Source organism: Nyctereutes procyonoides, unplaced genomic scaffold (genome assembly GCF_905146905.1).
Source record: "Nyctereutes procyonoides isolate TBG_1078 unplaced genomic scaffold, NYPRO_anot_genome, whole genome shotgun sequence".
Lineage (NCBI taxonomy): Eukaryota > Metazoa > Chordata > Mammalia > Carnivora > Canidae > Nyctereutes > Nyctereutes procyonoides.
The window spans coordinates 14,952,206-14,973,367 of record NW_026575024.1 but is presented as its reverse complement, the minus strand read 5'-3'; the positions used below and the strand labels follow the sequence as shown (position 1 = coordinate 14,973,367).

At 42.3% G+C, this 21,162-nt stretch overlaps 1 protein-coding gene and 1 pseudogene across 1 annotated transcript; one reads left to right on the top strand and one right to left on the bottom strand.

Annotated features, from left to right (window-relative positions):
- Window positions 1-2,970: 2,970 nt before the first annotated feature.
- LOC129522043 (NHP2-like protein 1) lies at window positions 2,971-3,393 on the bottom strand (annotated as a pseudogene).
- Window positions 3,394-5,047: 1,654 nt separating this feature from the next.
- LOC129522146 (protein WFDC9-like) lies at window positions 5,048-6,803 on the top strand. Its single transcript, XM_055344300.1, has 3 exons — window positions 5,048-5,138; window positions 6,108-6,255; window positions 6,773-6,803. The coding sequence occupies exons 1-3, from the start codon at window positions 5,048-5,050 to the stop codon at window positions 6,801-6,803; spliced, it is 270 nt and encodes an 89-aa protein (XP_055200275.1).
- The last annotated feature ends 14,359 nt before the right edge of the window (window positions 6,804-21,162 follow it).

Genomic DNA, 21,162 nt, shown 5'->3' with positions numbered 1-21,162 from the left:
AGGACTGATTCTGGGCAGAACCCGGAACAGCCAGACTTTCTCCTTCAGGTCTCAGGAAGATGTAGTTTTCAGAGTCCATGATGCAGAGCTGTAGCTCCAAGCAGCTGCCAGTCCCCCCTTCTGTGCCCCCAATCCACCCACGGAGTACATGGGAATTGGGTGGGTAGGGGAGTGGCAGCCAGCAGCCTGGGCCTCAGCCAGGATGTTGCCACCACTCACTGGCCACTAGACGTGGATTGGGTTTGCAGTACAACCCACACTCAATGCTCCCCGCTCCAGGAGGGCCAGAGGTCAAGATAGGAAGGGAGCTGGAAAGGGGGGTGAGGTGGGATGTCAAAGGGAGGCCCCAGTGGAGCTCTGAGCCACAGGCCGAGCCCAGAACCAAGAAATCTATGTGACACGTATCACATTTGATCACTGTTCCAAAGATAATGCCCACTAAATGGAATGTTAATCAAATAAATACACTCAATAAATATTCAAGATTGGCGTCCTCCCCCAGGGAGGTAATGTAGCAGAGCAGGGGTGGGCGAGTGCCTGAGGTCTCAGCCTCAACTCTCCTGGGAGGAGCAAGGGCACGGGCGGGGGTCCTGGCTTCCCTGTAGTCTGATGCCTGCACATTCTGTCTTCCAGGTGTCGTCACTCTGGGCAGACAAGTCTGGTGCTGGCCTCAGGGGCCAGGATGGGCCCACTGGGCCCTGGTGGTGCCCAAACCACTCCCACTCCCAGGAGGGTCTCTCTCCTCCTCCCTAACTCCAGGTGACCTAGCTGCTGCTATTGGAAGGTGGGGGGTCTGAAATCCACCCCACTGCAGTCAAAGGAGGGAATCCAGGTCTGGGGTAGTGCTCAGACTGAGCCTCCACCAGAGCTGTGGGAGCTTATCCACAGAGAAGGGGCCAAGACGGGGGAGGAAGGTGAAAAGGTTATGCTAAGGAGGTACAACTTTCTGAGGAAGCCCAGTTAAGTGACTTTATGACTACAAAGAATCCTAAACATATTGGTTTCAATCCTGATACAAGTTAGTGTGTTGCTTTTTATGTGTGAGTGTTTTTCCATTACTTCAACTTTTTCCTAAGTTTCATATCTATGTGTGTCTGAAAATTAAAGAATCCCAGGAAAGGCCTTTGTGACGCCCTGATCGGGCCTCTCCACCTCACAGGGGAGGAGGCCCACGGAGGCAGAGATGCTTCCCGGAGTGCACAGCAGGACAGTGGTAGAGCTGACTCCCCACCCAGGGCCCCCTCCCTGGTCCAGCCCACCCCAGGCTTGGAGCATCCCGGGTTGAATACCCCTTCTCCAGAGGACATGCAGCCTTTCTGGGGCTGCCTCAATTGTAAAAGCCCAGCCCCACTCTTGTCAGCTCCTGGCTGGGATCTACTTGGGAGGGGCAGGGGGCAGTCTGAGGGCTGGATATCTTCTGCTCCAGCCTGCCTTAGCTTGGGGCTTCCCAAGGCCCAGACGGGATGGAGAAGGCAGTAGCTCCTCCTCAGGTCTTCTAAATCTAATCTGTTCACAGTCAATGTGTCAAATGTTCATATGCCTAAAACTTGCATTTTTCCAGCTTCTAAATTTCACTTTTTCTGAAAGAAGAATACATTTTCAAAACTGCCTTTGAAAAATTTTATGCTTTTTAAATGATCTCTAGTCAACACTTGCTTTTGAGCAGAGGAATTTTCCTTGATTCATCTCGAGCACTGTTTTCACTAGAACTCTCAGGGATGTTGGAAATGTTATATGTCTGAGCTGTTCGACATAATAGCCATTAGCTTCATGTGGCTATTGAATGTGTGAAATGAATGGAAGTCAGATTTTAAATTTAATTAAAATTGTCACTTGTGGGTAGCGGCTATCGTTACTGGACAGTGCGGGGGAGGCTTTTCTGCTTGGTGGAAAACTTCTGAACAAATATAAAGACTTCTAGGGAGAAGGACAGTCACTGCCTTGTGGCCATGTAATTCATAACATTGGAATTTTATTCTTCTCTTGGGCTCTTTTATTTTCCTTCCTCTTTATTTCGGAATATGAATATATTTCTTTATTAGGATGCTCACAAGAATGACACACTAGTACTGTCCTTCTGATGTGATAAAGAATACATACATCTGACCCTGACCCACATTCTGGCAGGAAACAGGCATAAGGGCTCTCAGAGCTAGTACCAAGTATCCATTGAAGGCAACTCCATTCACCAGAAAGGATGTTTCCTTGATTCCAATGTCTCTGCTATAGCTTCCAGTCAGGTCTCCATGATTTGCTCAGACTTCATTCCAGTGTCAGTGGACCCTCTTTTTTTTTTTTTTTTCTAGCCACTTCTCAACTCCTTACATCAGCTGCCCCATGTCTAACTCACCCAGGTAGCCTCTGGAATTCTGCAGCACATCTCTTTGGTATGCTGCTGCCCTGCCGCCCTCAGGGGCATGGTTGGGATTTGGGGGAAAGGAGAACAACATCACATTACCTAGCAAACAGCAGGAGCATTTTGGCAAATGACACTTGAACACACACCTAACACCTTCAAAGAATACATGCTTTCTCCCCTAATGATTCATAATCCCCTAGAGACCAAACACCTATGGCATCATTTTGTACTCCAGGCACAAAGGATACAAAGTGAATGGTGTTTACATCCATCATGTCCTACATAAAACAGGCAGTGAGCTCAAACCAGATCTCTGACGAGGCTCTTCCTGCCTCTGAATGGTGTCACCACTCTGTTTCTGCCTGTTCTTGGCATTAGTTCATTTTTCAAAAGGGAGGATAGGATGGTAGAGAGAGAGTAGAATGGGAGATGGAGGTGGGGTGGGGGATTAATATACAGATAACAACCTGTAAAACAAAAATAATACAAAAATGCAAAACCCGGATTTAGTACTAGAATATAACAAGAGAAGGTAGCTGGAGAAACTACATGCGAACACAGATGATATGATACACAACCCCAGGGGGAGGACTCACTGAGAGGCCAGTGGTTTACACTAAGAGCCTTTCAATGGACTGCTGAATGGACTGGATCAGCTGCTTCAGCCGGGGGCCTTCTTTGATGGTGACAGAACAGGTGATGACAGGCCTGGACACCCGACAGGCCCACCCGAGGGCCTGCTTGGAGCACACAAACATGTAGGGCATGTCCTTATCTTCACACAGCAGTGGAAGGTGCAGGATGATCTCCAGGGGCTCAGCGTCTGCAGCCATCACGATGAACTCAGAGATGCCTCTGTTGAGCATTTTGGTGGCTTCGTTGGCTCCTTTCTGAAGCTGCTTGTAGTTACATGACTGCTCCATTCACCAGAGAGGATGAATCCTGAGAGGATGGAGAGGAAGGCCCAGTAGTTTCTTGGTGAGGTGGGCATCTGCAAAGGGGTAGGCCTTCGGATTTACATCAGCCTCAGTCATATCTGCGATTCTGCGGTCCCGCCATCCCTCCTTTTTCTTCCTCTTTGATTTCAGGATGGTGAAGCAGCAGATAAAGGCTAAAGGGGGCAGATGGGAGAGCTCTGGGAATTTTAGCAGTAATTAACGCTCTGCTTCCAAGGCCTATGTCCGTGCCCCACCCCCCACCTCAGCTGCCAGTTGTCAGCTGGCTATTTCCTCTTCTGCTTCATTGTTTTCTCTTTAACAATTACCACCATATATGGAGGAATGATAGTGATATTGATAGTTGGATTGTTGGCATGACTTGTGTGATGTGATCATATTATTTTGTCTCTCTTGCCTGTATGCTTTATTCAGATTGGCTAGTTGTTTCCTTGCCTCTTTAGGAAAACTAGGTGGGACCCCCTAAATTGTGTGACTCTCCAGTCACAAAACAGCTCAACTTAATAATTAAATGTGCAGGCCCATGTAATTAGCCACAATTCCAAAACTGTTGAGAACTGTAGACTCTCTCCTCCCTCAGAAGCTCTAGTTATAAGAAAGGATGTGGTATCTCCACATTGGGCTCTTCATGATTCTGTTCCTTCACATCTATCTGGCTAAAAAAAGTTTCTGTCTCCTAGGTAGTAGAGGCAGGAAGAACCAATAAGTAGGAGTAGGACAGTTCTCACACAGTACACTACTATCAAAAGCTAGATTTGTGCTTCTGTCACTCTTCCATGGGAGATTTCAAGGGTTCACTGAAGAATGAACTAGATGCCAAAATGGCATCTAGCCATTTACAATTCAGATGGACCCCAACTGCAGTTCTCTTCTTTGGTACTGAAGGCCACTTTAGCCAGATTTCTTACCCTTCCAAGTCTTCAGTTATGTTTCAGGCCTACAGGATCACTACAAGCTTCTGGAGATGCACAGTAAGCTCTATGAGTAGTATCCACAAAGTCTTTTCTGTTCACTTGGAATCAGAAGACAGCTTCCTCACTTCTTGAACAGATCTTCTTACCAATAAAATCTTCAAAACCTCTGCAACTTCTTCAACTTTGGGTCATCTATTTAGATGAAAGTTTTAAGAGTCCACTAACTAATATCTGGCCATCAACTTTCTCAAGTCTTACTGAGTAACCCATCTCCCATAACTCACTCTGGAATCACTCTGGCACTCTGGCTTAGGGTCAGGACCAACACTTTCATTGTATTATAATATTACACATGTTCTTACATAAAAATCAGGATCCTTGATGTGTTCAGCTATTCCAAGTTTATAGAAATTCTAAGGCCGAACATACACAGGGTATCCCTAGGTAGTGGAATCTAATGCTTATCTGTTTCCTTTTTGTATTTTGTTGTTGTCGTTTGACAAATTATACAAGCTGAAGATTTATTGCTTTTTAATCAGAAAAGAAAGAAATGGATTTTTAAAAGAAGCAATTTTGCAAAGGAAATGGCTTGTAACGTGAGTTGAGGAAGTAGTCTACAGAAGCCAATGGCTAGCTTGATACGTTGTTAGGTGCCAGAGGGTGAAAAGGAAAAATAGGAGAAAGAATAACCCAATATTCACAAGAAATTTCTATCTCCTTCTGATCCTAGTCCCCTGAACTCCTGTTCTACCTCAGGTGGCATTAGGAGAAGACCTGTCTTCTGCCAGAACTTAACCCAAACACACAGAGTGACAACCATGAAGCCCCAGGTTCTCCTACACATCATGCTCACATATGGGTTTGTGATGCTTCTGCCTGTGCTGGGAGGCGTCAAGGACAAGACTTTTTGTAGGTGGTATGACATGGGGAGAGGGGTCTCTGCCCAGGCCTGGAATGACGGGTGTAACTGATTGTGGGACTACCTTTTCTGGACCACAACCCTCCTTAAAGCAGGGATATCAAAAGATTTAGGATGTATGTTTCCAGTTCGGTGCCCCTCTAAATCCCCCTCTGAGATCTGAAAGTGATAATGGGCATATGGAAAGGGAACCTAGCTTTGCCTATAAGTACATCCCATAAGCTATCAGAAATGATAATTTCTAGTATTAGACTACCTTAGACAGGGGAAACACCAACACAGAGCTGCCCTCTGAGTCCATATTTTCAGGTCTCTTGCCTTTGATGAATACCAAAGGGCAATATTATTTACTTGGAAGGGAAGAATCTTTTAGAATATGAAAAAATGGAAAAGACAAGAAAGGGATTCTTAGGAGTCAAAGTTTGGGGCCAGATGATAAAGAGGGGATAATGAAGGAAGGGTTGTGGGCTAGTAAAAGATATGGAACATAGAGAGAGGTTGAGTGCTTAGGTGGTATGAGCACAGAAGCAAAGAGACAAGGGGAAAGATAGTACCTATTCTCCCTCAGCTCAGTTTTCCATTCTGTAAACTGGGTATGGAAAGTGGAGCTAGAGAATATTGCAGGCCCTGAAATCCCAAGTACTAAAGAAATAGACTGGTGAGGTAGTACCATTGTTGTGAAGTTGTCCTGGGTCGTATCTTTAGGAAGCTAGGGGAGGGTCCAAAGGCCTGCAGTGCTATGGGGACATGTGGAAAGAGGGAAGGCATGTGATGCAACAAGGGTCTCCTGTGAAAAGACTCAGCTAGAATTCAAGGAAAGGATTTTCTTAAAATGAAGTGAAATATTTTGTTTGTGACTTTGAGCTCAGGATTCAGAGCTTGAGGATTATTAAGCTTGGGAAAGGTGTGTGCTTTCTCTAAGTTGTGGGTGATGGATCTGCCAACATCTACCATCTCAGTTCCAGTTGGAAGAAGAGCCACTGAGCAGTGCTGGGTACAGCCTCTGTTAAAGTATTGTAAGAAGAGGTGCACTAAATTACAGGAGTGTTTATCTCCCAATCATACATGTTGCTGGACCTTCTGTGGAAATATCTGCTTGGACAATGAGTGAGTTGGTTGGAGTGGGAAGGTTGGGCTTGGACATGCTTCCTCAGTACTGGTCACCCTCATTCAGAAGCTGTAACATGGAACAGAGTCACCAAAATCCTGGTCAAAGAAATAGGCAGCATAAGGCAATGTACTCTAATCTCTATACTGAGGCTGCCATTCAGGGCAAAAAACCCAAGGCACCAATGTAGGCGGGGCTCACTTTTCTTCCTTTGCTCTCATTCAGTTCCCCCAAAGAGTCATCCATCGGTTTGTTCATCCCTCCTTTGTCCAAGGTCCAGACTATTGCCTCCTTGGTCTGGCCTTTCCGTTGGCCCCTTGAGGCAGGCAGGCCCAAAGAGTCCTGGGCTCCACCTATCTCCCCAGTTGGCAAATCTCTTTGGAGAAATTGCTTAAAATGGGTAACTCCTCATCTTACAGAAAGAATTTCTGTTCCCATTAACAGGGACCAGGGTGCTATTAAGTTTTGCTGTCCCAGGGCTGCCTGCATTTTAACCACTTGACTTTTCTCTTCCAGAGAACCTTTTAAAAGCATGCTAAACCCCTAGGTTCTAGCAGGCCCACCACTAGTGTGGACTAGAGGATGACAGTTTAACCTAAGAAGACTGCTACCTGGCTCCCTACTGGGTTATTCACTTGCCCTGGCTGAGGATCCTTCCATTCTCCCCTTGGTCTCTCTGTCCTGAGAAGGTCCAAGTGTCTGCCAAATAAACTGATAACCAACTTGAGGGCCCTGCTTTGTCTTATGCTGCATTCCTGTGGTTACCTTCTGTTTTATGATGACCAACTGTTGTTCCCATCTGATCACCATGGGTATAGGCACCCAACTCTGCCTTCCCAGTTAGACCTATATATTAATCAATAACCTCATAGCTGTAACAAAAATGCAGAGATTTATAAATATCCCAGTAAATGAAGTAAAAGCTTATTCTCAATTCACTGAGTGTGTGCAGTGAATGACCCCATGCCATGTATGATTCAAAATCCTGCATCCTTCTATCTATAACTCAATCATCATTCAGGGTGGCATCTGCAACCAGACAGCAGATTGGAGAAAATGGAAGTATGGAGGCTCTTATAGAAGCTTTTTAAGGGACAAGCATAGAAAGGGAACTCTATTTTTATCTACATTCTGTCTGCCATAAGGTCATCACACAGTCCTCTTACTTGCAAAGGAGACTGGCAGACATAATCTATCTGTATTCCCAAAACAATACAAAGCAGGGTTTGGTGAACTCACAGCAGTCTCCGATTTATCTAATAATAGAGAGCCAAACACCTCAAGAAAGACCCAATACCCTGCTCTCCACATCACTGTCCAATGGAGCAAGCATCCCCCTGTCATTAGAGTAGGCATTACTGCCCCCAAGGTGGGCACTCTGAGCTTCCAGAATGATCCTTCCTTCTGCTGTGTCTGTATCCTCTTACTCCATACTCTAGCCTATTTTGTCTGCCTGGCAGTTTATACTTGGCTATATTACCCATATATTGAGTTGTCTGGTAATGCAAGGCAGGCTTTCCAGCCCATGTTGTCCCCCTAGTATGTATTTGAGTTTCTACCATAAGTATCTTGAAGGTCATTTTAATGATGTAACTTCCGGTGGATGAGGGGATTATAAAGTCCCTACAATGTGTTCATCTCTGTGCCTCTTTCTGGTCTAGAGAATGAGATATTCTCATTTAGATGGGATGAGTCAGCACCTTACACTTATCAACTACAGAGCCCATGGTAAGGTTCCAGGATGGGATACAGAATAGACTGAGGCCAGGCAAGGGACTAAGGCCTACCAGAACCCTAGTTAGTGTCTTAGAGCTCAGACTTGGGGTCTCAGGGAACCATCCTGCAGGAGTGGGGCTTTGTCTTGATCTTCAGGGATAAGGAGCACTTGGAGTGCTATCTAGTGAAAGTAGCTATTCCTTCTCAACAAAAGTAGTAGAGAGGAATAAAGGGTTAGAGACCCCTAGGGGAAGGACATGGAAGGAATGTGTTGTTCCCTTGGGTATCCTAGATATTATGGGGAAAGGAAAGCAGTTTCCCGCTATCCTTCTGGGTTCATGGCTAAGACCCCCTGCTACAAGAGACAGATAAGCAGGAGAAAAGGAAACACAAGTCTACTCAAAGGAATACAGACAAGGAAAACTGAGTCACTTCCCCAGATGATCCAAGCCATCTCCTTAAATATCATCTGCAGCTAAAGACAAAAGATGTGGAAAGGAAGGGGCAGATCAGTTATGAGAGGTCACGAGGAAGGCACAGTGAACAATGGTATGGTTGTCATACAGATTTCTCCTACAGGCTCCACTGATAAAAAGAGTTTATAGAGGTTGAAAGTCATCCTCCTCTTTCACTTACAGAGAGAGAGAGAGAAACCCTTACAAATGGAGATATCCTCATCCATGTAAATGTCTCTTATGAAGGGGAGAAAATTTTGCTAAGCCAAGTTATGCCTCTTTGGCACACTGATTATTTGAAGCTGGTGATTTTTAAGAAATACCAGACACAGGTGAAGCTCTGAAAAGTCAATAGAGGTTACTTTTTTTGTAAGAACAAAGATTTTTGTCTAATGCAATCCTGGGTCATTTAGATGTGGAAGGGAGAGAAGATGTGTTGCCCAGGTGAACAGTTGCTTAACTTTGGAGTTTTGACACTCTTCTTTAAAAGGCATCTTCTTATTTCCGTCCCTTTGAACATCTGAAGGCATTTTATTTGGTTCATCTGGGGCATTCCAAAAAGGATGTCACTTTAAGGAGGACAGTTCCTTGACAATCAGAATGGTACACTTTTTGTCACCTCTTCTATTTCTCTTTCTACCTGGGACAGAAATGGGAACACACTGGCATTAAGAGGGTAGAGTCAAAGAATGCACCCCTAGCTGAAGCCGCTCATCCTAAGCATCCTGTAAGTAGTTGCTTTTCCTTTGTGGGGGCTCAGAAAGGCCTCAGCCTCTGTACCAGTGTTTCTAGGCTCCAGGGCCATATCCAGCAGCACTGGGGACTTCCCTTCACCATCCTCATGGTAGAACTTCAACTCTCCTGGATTACAGAGCCTGTTTCCTGGGTCCTACTCCTCGCTCTTCTTAAAGACCTCATTCTGGTAGCATACACCCCAGAGGGGCTTCCTGAGAGAGTACATGAGAAATAAGTAAAATAGAGACATCTTATGCCTCCATTCTACATTAATACACACTTTGACTGGTATTTCAGGTTGAATAAGTTCTGACTACATGATGACAACAACAACAACAACAATGAGAATGGTGGCTTAAAGAAGACAGGTCAATTTTTGTTCACCTGGAAAATTCAGGTGTTAGGTATCCAAAATGAGTTTAGGGACTTCACAAGACCATGGGCCATCCAGGCTCTTTCACCTTTTTCTCCATTCTCCTGACATGAAGTTTCCACTTCCAAGATCATCACCTCATGACTCACAAGGCCTAAGCGAGATATTAAATATCCCTCTCGGCCAAGAATAAAATTCAGGCAGAATTGGTGGGAATGTGATCTGGTACAGCCACTCTGGAAAACTGTGTGGAGGTTCCTCAAAGAGTTAAAAATAGATCTGCCCTACCACTCAGCAATGGCACTGCTGGGGATTTACCCCAAAGATAAAGATGCAATGAAACACCGGGATACCTGCACCCCGATGTTTATAGCAGCAATGTTCACAATAGCCAAACTGTGGAAGGAGCCTCGGTGTTCATCGAAAGATGAATGGACAAAGAAGATATGGTTTATGTATACAATGGAATATTACTCAGCCATTAGAAATGACAAATACCCACCATTTGCTTCAACGTGGATGGAACTGGAGGGTATTATGCTGAGTGAAGTAAGTCAATCGGAGAAGAACAAACATTATATGGTCTCATTCATTTGGGGAATATAAAAAATAGTGAAAGGGAATAAAGGGGAAAGAAGAAAAAAATGAGTGGGAAATATCAGAAAGGGAGACAGAACATGAAAGACTCCTAACTGTGGGAGACGAACTAGGGGTGGTGGAAGGGGAGGAGGGCGGGGGTGGGGGTGACTGGGTGAGGGGCACTGAGGGGGGCACTTGACGGGATGAGCACTGAGTGTTATTCTGTATGTTGGCAAATTGAACACCAATAAAAAATAAATTTATTTTTAATAAAAAATATTTTTAAAATTTAAATTCCATTTAATTAACATATAGTGTATTATTAGTTTCAGAGGTAAATTTTGGTGAGTCATTGATTTCATATAACACCTGGTGCTCATTAAATCAAGTGCCCTCCTTAATGCCCATCACCAGTTACTCTATCCTCCCAACACACCTCCCTCCAGTAACGTTCAGTTTGTTTCCCAGAGTTAGGAGTCTCTCATGGTTTGTCTCCCTCTCTAATTTTTCCCACACAGTTCCCCTCCTTTCTTTTATAATCCTTTCACTATTTCTTATATTCCACGTATGAGTGAAACTGTATGATGGTTGTCCATCTCCGATTGACTTATTTCACTCAGCAGGATACCCTCCAGTTCCATCATTCTTTTTTTTTTTCTAGTTAACTATAGTGTAATATTGATTTCAGGAATAGAATTTAGTGATTCATCACTTACATATAATACCCAGTGCTCATTACGAGTGCCCCCTTCAATAACCATCACCCTTTTTAGTTCATCTGCCACCCTCCTAACTCCATCAATCCTCAGTTTGTCCTCTATCCTTAAGAGTCTCAACACCACCTCACATCAGTAAGAATGGCTAAAATTAACAACTCAGGAAACAACAGATGTTGGTGAGGTTGTGGAGAAAGGGAACCCTCTTATACTCTTGATAGGAATGCAAGCTGGTGCAGCCACTGTGGAAAACAGTATGGAAGCTCCTCAAAAAGTTAAAATAGAGCTATTCTACCACTCAGCAATTGCACTACTAGGTATTTATCCAAAAGTGAGAGCAGTAATTCTGTGGGATACATGCACCCCAATACTTATAGCAGTGTGTCCACAATAGTCAAACTATGGAAAGAGCTCAGATGTCCATTGACAGAAGAGTGGAATGGATAAAGATATATATAAACAAAACAGATGAACATAGAAGGAAGGGAAGGAAAAATTTTAAAAGACAAAAAGAGAGGGAGACAAACCAAAAGAGCCTCTTAATTTTAGGAAACAAACCGGGGGTTACTGGAGGGTTGTGGAAGAGGGGGTGGCTGAGGAGATGGGGTAACTGGATGATGGGCACTGAGGAAGGCACTTGATGGAATGAGTACTGGGTGTTATACTATATGTTTGCAAATTGAATTCAAATTAAAAAAGTAATAAAAAAAAAGAACATGTATAAACCACCCTCTGTCCACAAAAGCAACCACAGCTAAGTGAATTAAAGGCAGTTTGAGTTCATCACCTACACTCCTTCCACTTCACTGGGGTTTCAAACAGACCTAAATTTAATTTAATTCTTACACAAATTAGCTCTAAGGAATTGAGCAAATTATTAATTTTTTTTAGATTTTATTTATTTATTCATAGAGACACAGAGGGAGAGAGAGAGGCAGAGACACAGGCAGAGGGAGAAGCAGGCTCCATGCAGGGAGCCCAATCCCGTGTCTCCAGGACCAGGCCCTGGGCCAAAGTCGGCCCTAAACCTCTGAGCCACCCAGGCTGCCCTTGAGCAAATTATTTGATCTGAACTTGACTGTTCTCATCTCTGATAAAACAATAATACAAATTTCATGGAGATGTCAGATGATTACCTGAGATAATGAAGATCAAGATGTACCACAGAATCTGGCATTTATGTGTTTCATAGGTGACAACAGTTGCTGATTACAATTACTAAATCTCCCATATGTAACAGGGATTGAGTATGCAGTCAAGGCCTGAGTATCATCATCAATAAAACACAAATTAGCCAAAATAAGAAGGAGGAAGACGAGGAGGGGGAGAGGGAGGGGAAGGAAGAAGACAGAAAAAGAATGAAAGAAAGAAAAGAGAAAAGAAAAGAAGAAAAGAAAAGAAGGGGGTGGGGCAAGATGGTGGAGGAGTAGGGTCCCCAAATCACTTGTCCCCACCAACTTACCTAGATAACTTTCAAATCATCCTGAAAACCTACGAATTCGACCTGAGATTTAAAGAGAGAACAGCTGGAACGCTAAAGAGAGAAGAGTTTGTACTTCTAAGAAGGTAGGAAGACAGAAAAAAAATAAAAATAAAAAAGAATCAAGTGGGGGAGGGCCCCATGAAGAGCCGGGCTAGGGCCAGGCAGCGAAAGCCTCCAGACAGGAAAGCCCAGTCCCGGAGAAGCAAGAACTTTAAAAATCCGCACCAGATTCTTCCCAGAAGGAAAGGCATTTAGCAGGGAACTTGGGCAGAATCGCAGGAGGGGCAGTGGAGCCTCCAGGTTCCCAGGGTCACTAACAGAGGAAGTGTGCCCAGGGGAGAGCGTACCACACACCTCATACTGAGCTTGGTAAAGGGCTGGAGTGCACCCAGTGGGGCCTCGGGAGAAGCTCAGGCAGCAGCTCTGGATGGAGGGGGCTGTGCCCTGCTGCCTTCGCGGGCGATGGCCCCGGGAGCGCAATTCCAGCAGCACAGGCCTGGGATCCAAGGGCCCTGGGGGACATAGCCCAGGATCCTGTGTTCCCCCTGGAAAGACAGAGGCAGGGAGGGCACAGGACAGCGAGGATACTCCTGTCGCCCGGTGCCCCCAAGCTGTGCAGATCAGCACCCCCTGCCCCCAGAAGCATCCAGGGCACTGCGGACTGGGAGACTGCGGTAGTTACTGTGGGTGCTGACTCCAGGGCTGGAGAGCTGGCCCCGGCCAATATTCTCCCTCCTGGTGTCATCCTGTGCATGGAACAGAGCAGGCCCGCCAGGGAACAGGGGCCTCACAGGATAAGCAGCTCCCACTGAGCCCTGCACCTGGCAGAGAGTGGGGCAGCGTCCCCAGGTGCACACACCTGAGAATCAGAACAGCAGGCCCCTCCCCCAAAAGACCAGCTGGAAGGACAGGGGAAGAGCAAGTTCTTGACCAGCAGCGCTGGAAAGCTCCAGGGGAAGTTGAGGGATTTACAATATATAGAACCAGAGGATACACCTCCTTGTTTTTTTTTTCTTTTTTTCTTCTTTTTTCCAGTACAACTCATTTTTAGCCAGTCTGCAGTGAGCAAAATGACTAGAAAGAAGAAGTCACCACAAAAGAAAGAATCAGAAACAGTACTCTCTCCCACAGAGTTACAGAATTTGGATTACAATTCGGTGTCAGAAAACCAATTCAGAAGCACAATTATAAAGCTACCGGTGGCTCTAGAAAAAAGCATAAAGGATTCAAGAGACTTCATGACAGCAGAATTTAGATCTAATCAGGCTGAAATTTAAAAATCAATTAAATGAGATGCAATCCAAACTGGAGATCCTAACGACAAGAGGGTTAATGAGGTAGAAGAAAGAGTGAGTGACATAAAAGACAGGTTGATGGCAAAGAAGGAAGCTGAGGAAAAAAGAGAAAAACAATTAAAAGACCATGAAGAAAGGCTAAGGGAAATCAATGACAGCCTCAGAAGGAAAAATCTACATTTAATTGGGATTCCAGAGGGCACCAAGAGGGACAGAGGACCAGAAAGCATAAATGAACAAATCATAGCTGAGAACTTCCCTAATTTGGGGAGGGGAACAGGCATTGATATCCAGGATATAGAGAGATTCCCCCCCCCCCGCCTAAAATCAATAAAACCGCTCAACACCTCGACATTTAATAGTGAAACTTGAAAATTCCAAAGATAAAGAGAAAATTCTTAAAGCAGTAAGAGACAAGAGATCCCTAACTTATATGGGGAGAAATGTTAGATTAACAGCAGACCTCTCCACAGAGAACTGGCAGGCCAGAAAGGGCTGGTAGGATATATTCGTGGTCCTAAATGAGAAGAACATGCAGCCAAGAATACTTTATCCAGCAAGGCTCTCATCCAGAATAGAAGGAGAGATAAAAAGCTTCCAAGATAGGCAGAAACTGAAAGAATATGTGACCACCAAACCGGCTCTGCAAGAAATATTAAGGGGGACTCGGTAAAAGAAAGAGGACACCCGAAGAAATAATTCACAAAAACAGGGACTGAATAGGTATCATGATGACACTAAATTCATATCTTTCAATAGTAACTCTGAACATGAATGGGCTTAATGATCCCATCAAAAGACACGGGATTTCAGACTGGATAAAAAAGCAGGACCCATCTATTTGCTGTCTACAGGAGACTCATTTTAGATGTAAGGACACCTACAGCCTGAAAATGAAAGGTTGGAGAACCATTTACCATTCAAATGGTTCTCAAAAGAAAGCAGGGGTAGCAATCCTCATATCAGATAAACTAAAGTTTATCCCAAAGACTGTAGTGAGAGATGAAGAGGGACACTATATCATACTTGAAGGATCTATCCAACAAGAGGACCTAACAATCATGAATATTTATGCCCCGAATGTGGGAGCTGCCAAGTGTATCAATCAATTAATAACCAAAGTTAAGACATACTTAGATAATACACTTATACTGGGAGACTTCAACATGACGCTTTCTACAAATGACAGATCTTCTAAGCACAACATCTCCAAAGATCAAGAGCTTTCACTGATACACTGGACCTGATGGATTTCACAGATATTTACAGAACTTTACATCCAAATGCAACTGAATACATATTCTTCTCAAGTGCACATGGAACTTTCTCCAGAATAGACCACATACTGGGACACAAATCAGGTCTTAACTTATACCTAAAGATTGGGATCGTCCCCTGAATATTTTCAGACCATGATGCTTTGAAACTAGAACTCAGTCACAAGAAGAAATTTGGAAGAACCTCAAACACGTGGAGGTTAAGGACCATCCTGCTAAAAGATGAAAGGGTCAACCGGGAAATTAGAGAAGAATTAAAAAGATTCATGGAAACTAATGAGAATGAAGATACAACTGTTCAACATTTTGGGACACAGCAAAAGCAGTCCTGAGAGGGAAATACATCACAATACAAGCATCCCTTCAAAAACTGGAAAAAACTCAAATACACAAGTTAATATTGCACCTAGACGAACTGGAGAAAGAACAGCAAATAAAATCTACACCCAGCAGAAGAAGAGAGTTAATAGAGATTTGAGCAGAACTCCATGAAATAGAGAACAGAAAAACTGAGGAACAAATCAACAAAACGAGGAGTTGGTTCTCTGAAAGAATTAATAAGATAGATAAACCATTCGCCAGCCTTATTAAAAACAAAAAAGAAAAGACTCTAATTAATAAAATCAAGAATGAAAAAGGAGAGATCACAACAAATACCACGGAAATACAATTTTATTTATTTTTATTTTTTGTTTTTTGTTTTTTTTAAACAATTTTATTTATTTTTATAAATTTATTTTTTATTTTTTTAATAATAAATTTATTTTTTATTGGTGTTCAATTTGCCAACATATAGAATAACACCCAGTGCTCATCCCGTCAAGTGCCCCCCTAAGTGCCTGCCACCCAGTCACCCCCACCCCCCGCCCTCCTCCCCTTCCACCACCCCTAGTTCGTTTCCCAGAGTTAGGAGTCTTCAATGTTCTGTCTCCCTTTCTGATATTTCCAACCCATTTCTTCTCCCTTCCCCTCTCTATTCCCTTTCACTATTATTTATATTCCCCAAATGATTGAGACCATATAATGTATGTCCTTCTCAGACTGACTTACTTCACTCAGCATAATACCCTCCAGTTCCATCCACGTTGAAGCAAATGGTGGGTATTTGTCATTTCTAATGGCTGAGTAATATTCCATTGTATACATAAACCACATCTTCTTTATGCATTCATCTTTCGATGGACACCGAGGCTCCTTCCACAGTTTGGCTATTGTGGACATTGCTGCTAGAAACATCGGGGTGCAGGTGTCCCGGCGTTTCATTGCATCTGAATCTTTGGGGTAAATCCCCAGCAGTGCAATTGCTGGGTCGTAGGGCAGGTCTATTTTTAACTATTTGAGGAACCTCCACACAGTTTTCCAGAGTGGCTGCACCAGTTCACATTCCCACCAACAGTGTAAGAGGGTTCCCTTTTCTCCGCATCCTCTCCAACATTTGTGGTTTCCTGCCTTGTTAATTTTCCCCATTCTCACTGGTGTGAGGTGGTATCTCATTCTGGTTTTGATTTGTATTTCCCTGATGGCAATTTTAAAAATAAAACAAAAAAGTCTTTTATGGTTTTCCTTCCAGTACATTCTTCTCTTTATTTCCCTTCCACACATCCACCTGTTTTGTTTAGTAAATTCCACATGAGTGAAATCATGTGGTATTTGTCTGTCTCTGATTTATTTCACTTAGTATAATACATTCTAGCTCCATCCATGTTGCTGCAAATGGCAAGATTTCTTTCTTTTTGATGGCTGAGTAATGTTCCACATCTATATAGCATATCTTTATCCATTCATCAGTCAATGGACATTTGGGCTCTATCCATAGTTTGGCTGTTGTTCATAATACTGCTATAAACATTTGGGGTCCATGTACCCCTTTGAATATGTATTTTTCTATCCTTTGGGTAAATATCTTAGTACGATTGCAGAATTGTAGGGTAGTTCTTAATTTTTACTTTCCAAGGAACCTCCATACTATAGAGAATGACTATACCAGTTTGCATTCCCACGAACAATATAAGAGGTTTTCTCTTTCTCCACATCCTTGTCAACGTCCTTTGTTTCCCACGTTGTTCATTTTAGCCATTCTGACAAGTGTGAGGTGGTATCTCACTATCATTTTGATTTATATTTCCCTGATGCCAAGTGATGTTGAGTATCTTTTCACGTGTCCATTAGCCATCTGTATGTCTTCTTTGGAAAAATGCCTGTCCATGTCTTCTGCCCATTTCTTAACTGGATTACTTGGTTTTTGGTAGTTGAATTTGATAAGTTCTTTATAAATTTTGGATACTAACCCTTTATCAGAGATGTCATTTGGAAATATCTTCTCCCATTACTTAGACTGCCTTTCAATTTTCTTGACTCTTTCCTTCTCTGTGCAGAATTTTTTTATCTTGATGAAGTCCCAATAGTTCATTTTTGTTTTTGTTTTCCTTGCTTCTGGAGACATGTCAGGTAAGAAGCTGCTGTGGCCAAGGTCAAAGAGGTTGCTGCCTGTGCTCTCCTCTAAGATTTTGATGATTTCCTGTCTCACATTTAGGTCTTTCATTCATTTTGAATTTATTTTTGTGTATGCTGTAAAAAAGTGGTCCAGTTTCATTCTTCTGCATGTGGCTGTCCAATTTTCCCAACATCATTTATTGAAGAGGCTATCTTTTTTCCATTGGATATCCTTTCCTTCTTTGTCAAAAATTAGTTGACCATATAATTGTAGGTCCATTTCTACATTTTCTATTATGTTCTCTTGATCTATGTGTCTGGTTTTGTGCCAGTACCATACTGCCTTAATGACTATAGTTTTGTATTAGAGCTTAAAGTCTAGAATCGTGATGCCTCCAGCTTTGCTTGTTTTTTTCAGGATTGCTTCAGCTATTCAGGGTCTTTTCTGGTTCCATACAAATTTTAGGATTGTTTATTCTAGCTCTGTGAAAAATGCTGGTGGTATTTTGATAGGGATTGTATTATTTTTTATGATAAATTTATTGTTTATTGGTGTTCAATTTGCCAACACACAGAATAACACCCAGTGCTCATCCCGTCAAGTGCCTCCCTAAGTGTCCGCCACCCAGTCACCCCCACCCCCCGCCCTCCTCCCCTTCCACCACCCCTAGTTCGTTTCCCAGAGTTAGGAGTCTCTCATGTTCTGTCTCCCTTTCTGATTGTATTAAATGTGTAGCTTGCTTTGGGTAGTATAGACATTTTGACAATATTTTTTCTTCCAATCCATAAGCATGGAACTTTTCCCATTTCTTTGTGTTCTCTTCAATTTCTTTCCTAACTGTTCTATATATATCTTCAGGGTACATATCTTTAACCTCTTTGGTTAGGTTTATTCTCAGGTATCTTATGGGTTTGGTGCATTTATAAATGGATCAATTCCTTGATCTCTTTTTTTTTCTGCTTCATTATTGTTGTATAGAAATGCAACAGATTTGTTTTTTGGGTTTTTTTTTTAATTTATCAAACTTTTTTTTATTGGAGTTCAATTTGCCAACATATAGCATAACACCCACAGATTTGTATATGTTGATTTTCTATCCTGCAATTTTGCTGAATTATTGTAACAATCCTAACAATTTTTTTGGTGGAGTCTTTTGGGTTTTCTACATAAAGTATCATGTCACCTGTTAAGAAAGACAGTTTCACTTCTTTCTTGCTAATTTGAATGCCTTTTATTTCTTTTTTGTTTTCTGATTGCTGAGGCTAAGACTTCCAGTACTATGTTAAATAGTAATTGTGAGGGATGCCTGGGTGGCTCAGTGGTTGAGTGTCTGCCTTCGGCTCAGGGCGTGATTCCGGAGTCCCAGCATCAAGGCCCACATAAGGCTCCCCACTGGGAGCCTGCTCTCCCTCTGTCTGTGTCTCTGGTCTCTCATAAGTAAAATAAAATAAAATAAAATAAAATAAAATAAAATAAAATAAAATAAAATAAAATAAAAAGTAATGGTGAGAGTGGACATCCCTGTCTTGTTCCTGACCAAAGAAGAAAACTCTCAATTTTTTCCCACTGAGGATAATATTAGCTGTGGGTCTTTCATATATAGCCTTTATGATGTTGAGGTATGTTCCATCTGTACCTCCTTGTTGAGAATTTTTATCAAGAATGGATACTGTGTTTTGTCAAACCTTATTCTGCATCTGTTGAGAGGATCATATGGTTCTTATCCTTTCTTTTATTATTGTGGTGTATTATGTTGATTGATTTATGAATATTGAACCACCCTTTTAGCCCATGAATAAATACCACTTGATCATGGTGAATAATTCTTTTAATATACTGTTGGATTTGATTTGCTAGTATCTTCTTTTTTTTGGATTTTATTTTTTTATTTTTTATTATTATTTTTTAATAAATTAATTTTTATTGGCGTTCAATTTACCAACATACAGAATAACACCCAGTGCTCATCCTGTCAAGTGTGCCCCTCAGGGCCCGTCACCCAGTCACCCCCACCCCCCGCCTTCCTCCCCTTCCACCACCCCTAGTTCATTTCCCAGAGTTAGGAGTCATTATGTTCTGTCTCCCTTTCTGATATTTCCCACACATTTCTTCTCCCTTCCCTTATATTCCCTTTCACTATTATTCATATTCCCCAAATGAATGAGAACATACACTGTTTGTCCTTCTCCGATTGACTTACTTCACTCAGCATAATACCCTCCAGTTCCATCCACGTTGAAGCAAATGGTGGGTATTTGTCGTTTCTAATGGCTGAGTAATATTCCATTGTATACATAAACCACATCTTCTTTATCCATTCATCTTTCAATGGACACCGAGGCTCCTTCCACAGTTTGGCTACTGTGGACATTGCTTCTAGAAACATCGGGGTGCTAGTATCTTCTTGAGAATTTTTGCATACATGTTCATCAGAGATATTAGCCTGCAACTTTCCTTTTTTGTGGGGTTTTGTCTGGTTTTGGAATCAAGGTGATGCTGGCCTCATATAATTAGTTTAGAAGTTTTCCTTCCATTTCTTTTTTTTTTTTTTTGAACAGTTTGAGAAGAATTGGTATCAATTCTTCTTTAAATGTTTGGTAGAATTCCCCTGGGAAGCCATCTGGCTCTGGACTTTTGCTTGTTGGGAGATTTTTGACTATGTATTCAATTTTTCTTGCTGGTTACGGGTCTGTCCAGATTTTCTATTTCTTCCTGTTTCACTTTTGGTAGTTCATATGTTTCTAGGAATTTGTCCATTTCTTCTAGATTGTCCAGTTTGTTGGTATATAATTTTTCATAATACTCTCTTATAATTGTTTTTAATCCTGTGGTATTGGTTGTGATCTCTCCTCTTTCATTTGTGATTTTATTTATTTGGATCCTTTCTCTTTTCTTTTTGATAAGTCTGACTAGGAGCTTGTTGATTTTATTAATTCTTTCAGAGAACCACCTCTTAGTTTTGCTGATATGTTCTACTGTTTTTTTGTTTCTATATCTTTATTTCTGCTCTAAAATTTATTATTTCCATTCTTCTGCTGCCTTTGGGCTTTATTTGCTGTTCCTTTTCTCACTCTTTTAGGTGTAAGGTTAGGTTGTATATTTGAGACTTTTCTTCTTTCTTCAAGTGGGCCTGTATTGATATATACTTCCCTCTTAGGACCACCTTTGCTGCATCCCAGAGGTTTTGGACCGTCGTGTTTTCATTTTAATTTGCTTCCATGTATTTAATTTTCTGGTTAACCCATTCATTCTTTAGTAGGGTGTTTTTTAACCTCCATGTATTTCTGGTCTTTCCAATTTTTTTCTTGTGGTCGACTTCAAGTTTCATAGCATAGTTGTCTGAAAATATGCATGGCATGAGCTCAATCTGTATTTTTGAGAGCTGATTTTTGACCATATGGAATCTATTCTGGAAAATGTCCCATGTGCACTTGAAAAGAATGTGTATTCTGCTACTTTAGGATTAAATGTTATGAATATGTCTGTTAAATCCATTTTGTCCAGTGTGTCATTCAAGCCATTGTTTCCTTGATTTTCTGCTTACATAATCTGTCCATTGCTTTAAGTGAAGTGTTAAAGTCCCCCACTATTATTGTATTATTATCAATGAGTTTTTTTTTTAATTTTTATTTATTTATGATAGTCACAGAGAGAGAGAGGCAGAGACACAGGCAGAGGGAGAAGCAGGCTCCATGCACTGGGAGCCCGATATGGGATTTGATCCCGGATCTCCAGGATCGTGCCCTGGGCCAAAGGCAGGCGCCAAACCGCTGCGCCACCCAGAGATCCCCAATGAGTTTCTTTATGTTTGTTATTAATTGATTTGTATATTTGGGTGCTCCC